Source organism: Carlito syrichta, unplaced genomic scaffold (assembly GCF_000164805.1).
Source record: "Carlito syrichta isolate Samal-C Ts95f unplaced genomic scaffold, Tarsius_syrichta-2.0.1 Scaffold303726, whole genome shotgun sequence".
Taxonomy (NCBI): domain Eukaryota; kingdom Metazoa; phylum Chordata; class Mammalia; order Primates; family Tarsiidae; genus Carlito; species Carlito syrichta.
In genome coordinates this window covers 510887-519594 of record NW_007247822.1, presented here as the reverse complement: position 1 = coordinate 519594, position 8708 = coordinate 510887, and the positions used below count along the sequence as shown (strand labels likewise).

The 8708-nt window shown below is 37.5% G+C and overlaps 1 protein-coding gene across 1 annotated transcript in view; it reads right to left on the bottom strand.

Annotated features, from left to right (window-relative positions):
- Positions 1 to 8708, bottom strand: part of ANK3 (ankyrin 3) — a 354985-nt gene that overhangs the window by 150285 nt on the left and 195992 nt on the right. Inside the window, exon 18 of the mRNA XM_021712923.1 lies at positions 1351 to 1548. Within this exon, the coding sequence (XP_021568598.1) occupies positions 1351 to 1548 (198 nt within the window). The remainder of the gene's footprint in view (positions 1 to 1350; positions 1549 to 8708) is intronic.

The window sequence follows — 8708 nt, the reverse complement described above, 5'->3', positions numbered from 1 at the left end:
GGCTGCAGTGGCTGGGAGCGGCCACTGCACTCCAGTCTGGGTGACAGAGTGAGACTCCAACTCAAAAAAAAAAAGAAAGAAAAAGAAAGAAAGATTGAGGTGGGAGGATTGCTTGAGCTCAGGAGTTCAAGACCAACATGGGCAACATAGCAAGATGGTGTGTACAAAAAGTAAAAACAAACAAACAAACAAACAAAACAAACAAACAAAAATCTGGGCATAGTGGCACGTGCCTGTTAGCTCAGTTATTCAGGAGGCTAAGGCAGGAGGACGCCTAAGCCCAAGAGGTTGAGGCTGCAGTGAGTTGTGATTGTCACTACACTCTAGTCTGAGCAACAGAGAAGGACCCTGGCTCAAAAAAAGAAAAAGAAGAAAGTAAAAGAAAAAGACTAATGTTATTTTGAAACTCAACTCTAATATCTGAGCTACGTCTGAGGAATAGTCACAGTCACAGCTATACCCTTGCCCAGCAGGTAGAAGAGAAGATAGATGCAAGAAGGCTAGACTATCAGGAATTTGAGAGCCCCTTTGCAGGGTTTCCTTTTACTTGAAGACTTGGAAATGTATGTCCCATGTTTTGGGCAGATCTCCATAAGCAATTCAGCAAACCAAGATTATCTGATATATACAATGAGAGGCAGTCACTTTATTAATGTGTTTCTGGTCAATTGTGGGCTAAACTTTGCTTGACAAAACTCTGGTCCTTTCTTCACTAATAATAGGGTTATCAAAGATGAAGGCAAGGTTGTTTGAAGAGTTTAGGAAACAGTCTTCACAATTTCCTTCAGAATAGCCAATTTACATACAAAGACTACATTTGTAAAACAACATCTTTTCCTACCTTTTTAATAAAATAGCTATTCTATATTTTTGCTATTAAAATAATCATAAGGCAGTAATGTATCCAATTTCTCTTTGCAACCTAGAACATAACACTGGGACGGGCAAGGAGTTAGGAACCCAAGAAATGTTTGGTGAATAAAGGAATGGGCTACAATTTGCAACTTATTATTTGCTGCATTCTGGTGAATCAACAATGTTGCTCTTTGAATTAACATAATACCAAAACTTCATGTTACTGCAAAAACTATGTGAACTTCATTTTTATGGCTATATGTATATCGAGTCATGTACATATAGATTCATATTGATTTATGTACTGTTCTCTTATTGTTTCAACAGATTGTTTCCAAATTTTTGATGTCATAAATAATTGTGGTAAACATCTTTTGTGTAGGATTACACTTTACATATTCAAGTTGACCCAGATTTCTCACGAATTCCCAGAGACCTTCCTGAGGGCAGAGGTTTTATTGTGTTGTCCGTTTTGCAAAGAAAGAAAAGGGCTACCTTATTGCTCAGGTTCACGTTGGCATTTCTACTGAGGAGCAGTGACACCATGTCCACGTGCCCTTCCTGAGCTGCGAGATGGACGGAAGCAATTCCTTGCCGGGTAACTGCGTTGGCATCAGCACCATATTCCAGCAGAGTTGTCGCTATGTCCATCTGGTTCTTTTTGGCAGCGATGTGCAGCGGCGTATAACCATTCTGTCAACACAAATCACTTGGTCACACACCCGGTAACAAGATAAATATGTGTACAGGACAGTTTTAAATAATATACTTCTTTCTAGTGGCTTTCTCTGATTGCTTAAAAAAATCATCATTAGGTAAGCAAACACTGATAAACCAAGTGGTGCCACTAAGGTAGTGCCCATGTGTCTCTGGCATTCCTAAGTAGGGAAAACATAATTTAATATTGACCATTTAATATAGTTCATTAAACTGAGTCAGGGTGCTATTGGTTTTCCAAAAGGAATACAGATTTCCTTTTCAGAAGTAGTTATATTAGTAGGTGCTCAATAATTACTTGCCTTATTTAAATTAAGAAGAGGAGGAAACGCCGTTAGGAAATAGCAAATGATAGAGAATCACAGGGGTATGTTCAGAGTCGTTCATTATTCCATTTGAAAAAAAATCCCTTTAATGGCCATCTATTGCTTACAAGTTGAAATTTTAAAAATTTTCATGGCAGTCAAGACACTATAATCGACTCATTTGCCTCTCTGATTTCCTCCTTCATAAAACTCAGTATCTATGAGATGCTTTGGCTGTTCTGTCACCCTCAGATGCTCCAAACAGAATACAGGCTCAAGTTTCTTTCTCTTGTCTTACTCTACCAAGAAATGCTTTCTTCAACATGCCCAGGGGCCAGCTGAGCATTCAGTTCAAGGGTCACACCCTCCATGAAGTCTTTCACATCTCCCCCACATCCAAGCCTAGACATCCAACCTCACTGACTCTAATAAAATTACAGGGGATATTTAGTGGCAGACTTTTGTTTATATATCCATCACCTCCTACTAACATATAAATTTCTTGAGGACCCATATTGTGTTATATTTGTTTTTGTGTAGCTAGTGCCTCACAATAACTGGTACATAGAGATTAAATGAAGAAAGGAATCCTCAGAATTTGAATCAAATAGACCAGAGCTTTCAGAACATTCTGATATCCTTCTCTTGGCTGACCCTTGATGTTCAGAAAGAGACAACCAAAACTCTTTTAATGAACTATTAATCAGCTGTACCTCCAGAGTCTTCAGAGTCCCCTGTTCCCAGAGAGAGTTCTGGGGGAACATGCCCTGGTTCACAGACATTTAATGGAAACACAAGATTACATTTTGACATGGACATGAACCTGACTAAATAAAATATTCCAGTGACAAATTAGAATGAAGTTTTCCTACAGACAGGAGGATTTAGAGAAATAAAATAGAATCTAAAAATGTATATTTGCAAATATTATCCAAATGTGGACAATGGATCACTCACAATCTTTCCGAGTAACATGGAAAGGTCAGAAACAACACAGAGTATCGTGAAAGCTGCGACACCCAATGATCAGCCACTCTGCTACAATAATCCTCACATTTAAGTCACTGCCACATCCTATTCAACAGCATTTTGCATTTGGCACACCCTTTATCTATTACTGATTGTAGAAGATTTAGACGATTGGATATCAACCCATGAAAATGGAAATGTCACTTCTAGACTCTTCTGAAACTAGCCCCTACCAAACTGGATGAGCCAGACTAGAAGAAGGTTTCATATTCCTATTTTTAATTTTGTTCCATTGCCATCCGGAAACCCCAGCTGCTCCAAGAAGCATGTAGCCCTCTGCTGGGACACACCCTTCAGAGACCAGTGCCTTCTGAGTTGAAAGTGGAGCTTTGGACTGAGTCCAATGCTACAGCGAGTGACAGGAGAGGGTGAGCTGTTTCACCACCCCTGCACCCTTGCATGTAAAAGAAAGTTCACAAAGCAGTGCTAAAATAAGAAATATGATCAATCAATGTCTAACACTAACTACTCAGAGTGGTAAAGGCAAGATAAAGTCAGAATCTAGCTCCTTATCCAGCATCTCCTTTCTTTCTGCTTTTACTATTCCTTCATAACCTTCAGGTTAGTTACTCGGAAGGCTGAGGCAGGGAGGTCATTTTCAGTCAAACTTAACCCCAGTTAAGTTTGAGGTTAACCTGAACAACAACATAGTGAGAATCTGTCTGGAAAGGAAAGGAAAGGAAGGAAAAAAGAAAGAAAGAATGAAAGAAAAAGCAAGCAAGCAACTCTAGCCTCTCTCTAACACATGCCAATTCCAGACAAGTTACCATATTGCTTAGGGGTTTATCTTGAGCTCTTTACCTGAGATACAAAGGAAAATATGTAGCAAGAAAAAATGACTCATGGTATTATTTTAGTACGAAAAATTAATCCCAAAAAACTTAACAAACATCGTCAAATAATAAAACAAATACTTTATATTGAGGCCGATAATGGATTTGTCTAAATTCTATTTATGAAAAATACAATGATTCTTACTTGCCGCACTAAAAAAAGGCAAATTCATCTATTAGAAGGAAAGTAAAATAGTAAGGGATTCATCCGTAGAATAATTTTAATCTATATGTTTTCCTCTTGATGTAAAGAACAATGTGCTTGCCATGTGTGCTTTTGCATTTCAAAATGAAAATAAAAGCAATTTAAATTTTTAAAAAGTAAGATATACCACTTAAATCATACTTTATATTTTTTCTCAAAACTTTTACAAAACAGATACATATCAATAGATGGTGTTGCATATTTTATGGAAGAGAAATTTGATAAATAATAAGTTAAAGCTCACTGTCTCTTCTACAATTAATATCCAGGTTATGACTGAACTCAAGTCAATCCTATTTTCAGCACTGTGTCCTGACTCAGGAAACAGATCAGGCTAAAATGAACTATAGTATCCATCTACTTTCCAGCACCCCAATTACTTAAAATCCCATCATGTTTCTAAGGCACTTATGAGTAAGAAAATACACTGGCAATTTGAAACAATAAAGTATAAGAAGCAAGGGAAAGAAGAAGGTACCACATACTCTAAGAAAAAAGGACAAAGGATAGGATTTGAAGAAGAGTTAAAACTGAGGTTGCTGCTGTCACATCCATATAGTAGTCATGCCCCATTGAGGCTCTGTCCCTTATTTCTCACCACTGCTACAATTCAGGAATGCCTGAGTTTCCCTAGAGTAAAGGAGGCAGATTGCCTACCCTGCATCTATTCTCCTTTCTTTCTTAGTGAAAAAACAAACAATCAAACCCAATGACAATGTGCCCAGTTGAAAAACTACATTTCCCAATTCCCTTGCACATAGATGTAGCCAATCACATACAAGGAGGTGTGACTTGGTGGAGCTTCTGAGGAAGCCTAGTTGTGTTGACTTTTCTGCTGCCTGTGTCTTTAAATGGGATCTGGTGGCCTGTGCTTCAACAGTCTTTGGAGGGAAAAACCAAGATTCAATGTAATTCCTATCAAAATGTCAACATCATTTTTCAAAGAATTAGAAAAACAATCCTAGAATTCATATGGAACCAAAAAAGAGCCCAAATAGTCAAAGCAATCCTAAGCACAAAGAACTAAGCTGAAGGCATCACATTATCTGACTTCAAATTATGCTACAAGACTATAGTAACCAAAACAACATGGCACTAATATAAAAATAAACACATGGCTCAACTAAACATAACTAACTCACAAATAAAGCCACATACCTACAGCCAGTTGATCTTTGACAAAGTCGACAGAAACTCACACTGAGGAAAGGATATTCTATTCAATAAATAGTGCCGGGAAAATCAAATCACAGAAGAACGAAGCTGAACCTCTATTGCTTACCATATATGACAATTAAATCAAGTTAAAGACTTAAATGCAAGAACTGAAACTATAAAATCTCTAGAAGAGAAGCAAGGGAAAGAAGAAAACCTAGGAGAAACTCTTCTGTGCTTTGACTTCGGAGAAAAAAAATGTATGACTAAGATGGAAAGAGCAAATGCAACAAAAAACAAAAATAGACAAATGAGACTTAATTAAACGAATACGTTTCTTGCACAGCAAAGAAATAACCAACAGAGTGAACAAACAACCTACAGAATGGAGAAAATATTTGCAAACTATCCATCTAACAAATAATCAATATCCATAACCTATAAGGAACTTAACTCAACAAGAAAAAAAAAGACACGAACAGATATTTTGCAAAAGAAGATATACATATGGCCAACAAGTATACAAAAAAAGTTTGAAACCACAGTGAGATACCATCTCATACTAGTCAGAATGGCTATTATTAAAAAGTCAAAAATAACAGATGTTAGTGAGGATGAAGAGAAAAGGAAATGCTTATTCACTGTAAGTGGGAATATAAATCATAGAGAGTGGAATAATAGACACTGAAGTTCAGGAAGTTGGGGTGAGGAATGAGAAATTACTTAATGGGTACAACCTGCACTATTCAGGTGACAGTTGCACTAAAAGCTCAGACTTCACTGCTAAGCGATACATCCATGTAACACAGCTGCACTTGTACCCCCAAATCTATTTTTAAAAAGTTACAGGGAACTTGCGAGAACACCCTGGAAACACTAAACCAACATCAACAATCCTGCCCTACCTCCTGACTGTTTATGAAAATGGAGCCTCATTAATTTAAATCATTGTAGGCAGGGTTTTTTTTTCCCCCTAGCAGATAAAACCAATTCCTAACTTATATAACTGGCTTTGCTCAGGATGAAAATCTAGAAAAAGTTCCTGACCAGTGGCACTGCCCCAGGAGACAGTTGGGCACGTGCTAGAGATGGCATTACCCTGGCTCTTAGAGAGGCACATGTGCTATGGGGATGAAGATCAATGTCCCATTAGAAAAGTTAGTGTTTAATTGACTACCAAAAATATGCCTAAGACTAATGGGTTTGTTATAAAGAATTATTTAAGGGCCTGCCACTCAACTCTTTGTAAAAGATGCTTTGCAGATATGGAACCATGAATATTAAGACTTGTTTGCCAAATATAAAACTGGAAATCAATGAAGAGTATATCACTTATTGTCCTATTTAAGAGTTATTTCTGGATAGATAGGTAGATTTAGCCTCAATTTGTTGCACTTACTGTTTTATAACTCTGGTCAATTCTATATCGCTTGGTATTAGTTGTGCCAAAAGTATTGATCTCATGTGAGGAAAGAATAGTTCACACACTAATTATTTACTGGTTGCCTACAAAAGAACGTGGGGATGCTTATTCATAAGAAAAATACCCTACATGCATAGGGATGCCAATAAACTGAAATAAAGTGGACAAGCATTACATTTCATTACTATTTGTTTCTGTTTAAAATTATGGTAAAATACACACAATAAAATTTCCCATTTAGAACATTTTTTAGTGTACAGGTCAGTAGCATTAAGCACTATATATCTAATTTTTTCTCCAACCATCACTATCATCCATCTCCAAAACTTTTTCATCTTCCTAAATTGAGACTCTGTAACCATTAAATACTAATTTCACATTCCCTTTTCTTTCCCCTGACAATCATCATCCTATTTTTGTCTATATAATTTTGTGTGTGTGTGTCAGGGTCTTACTCTGTTGTCCAAGCTGGAGTGCAGTGGCATGATCTTGGCTCACCACAGCCTCCAATTCCTGGGCTCAAGTGATCCTCCTGCCTCAGCCTCCTGAGTAGTTGGTACTACAGGTGCATGCCACCAGGTCCCACTAATTTTTTAATTTTTTGTAGAGATAAGGTCTCATTATGTTACCCAGACTGGTCTTGAACTCCTGAGTTCAAGCAATTCTCCGTCCTCTGCCTTACAAAGTGCTAGAATTACAGATGTAAGCCATGTGACCAGTCATTGTCTCCGTAAGTTGAACTACTTTATCTGCCTTCTATAAGTAGAATCATACAATACTTATCTTTTTATATCTGGTTTACTTTACTTAGCACAAAATCTTCAAGATTCAACTACCTAGTAGAATGTGTCAGAATTTCCTTCCTTTTTAAGGTAGAGTAATGGCATGTGTGTGTGTGTGTGTGTGTGTGTGTGTGTGTGTGTGTGTGTGTATACCACATTTTTTAATCCATTTATCCATCAAAAGATATTTAGTCTGTTTCTACCTTTTGACTGCTGTAAATAATGCTGCTATGTCTTTTCTTTGTTTAAAGATAGTTTTATCAAGTCAAGGCATGGTTTTATGATAGAAAGAATGTTAGGATCAGAAATCATGGAGGGGAAGGCTGTATTTAGATAAAAAAGCAGGTTCAGAAGTTTGATTTTGAATTGTAGATTTCATTAGGTATAATTCCGGAGAGGAAGGGTCAGGAAATGATTGAAAGGTTCTGAGGAGAAGTATCTGTCAAAGACAACATGCTCTCTAAACAGAGAAAGCATCTAACATATCTAGAGCAATCTAGAAAAGCCCACGCTCAAAGATTTGTGTATCCAGTTGATTTGATTTAAATATTAGGTTTAAAAGACAGCATGAAAGCTTCCCTAAAATAGAATAGTAGGATGCAAAAAGCAGGCCGGGCACGGTGGCTGAAGCCTGTAATCCCAGCACTTTGGGAGGCCAAGGTGAGAGGACTGCCTAAGACCAGGGGTTCAAGACCAGCCTGAGCAACTTGGCGAGACCTCATCCCTACAATAAATAAAAAATTAGCTAGTCATGGTGATGTATGCCTGTTGGTTCCAGCTACTTGGAAGGTTGAGATGGAAGAATCACCTGAGTTCAGTAGGTCAAGGCTGTGGTAGTTGTGAGCATGCCACTGCACTCCAGCCTGGGTGACAGAATAAGTCTCCAACTCAAAAAAAAAAAGATGTAAAAAGCATTAGGGATGGGAAGGGTCCTTCAACCAACAGTGTTCGGTCAAATGATTAGACGACATTGAAATTGTGACTTTTATCATATCAGTGTTCTCTGATCATAGAGACCTGCACAACAATAGAGAACTCATTAAACTAGCAGCACTCTATTAACCTGTCCTTAAATAAACTATTCATTGTGATTTGACCCCTCCGATCAGAATACCACAGATAGCTGTATATTTAATTTATCTCTTTTCTCAGAAATCTAAATTATCTACTGGTCAAAAATGCCCTAACAATAAGAATAAAGATTTTCCATGGCAATAATAAAAACACATAGGAAAAACCCGCCAACTTATCTTATTAAACACAAATAAACAACTTGAAGGCAATGTCTCATGGCCAGGAACATGGAACACACATTTTAAAATTCCGACAAATCAGAACTTTCTTGCTCCCTCAGGCTGTGCTTATGTTTTTAATCTGGCTAAAGAGTATTCCAGCTCCTTCTCC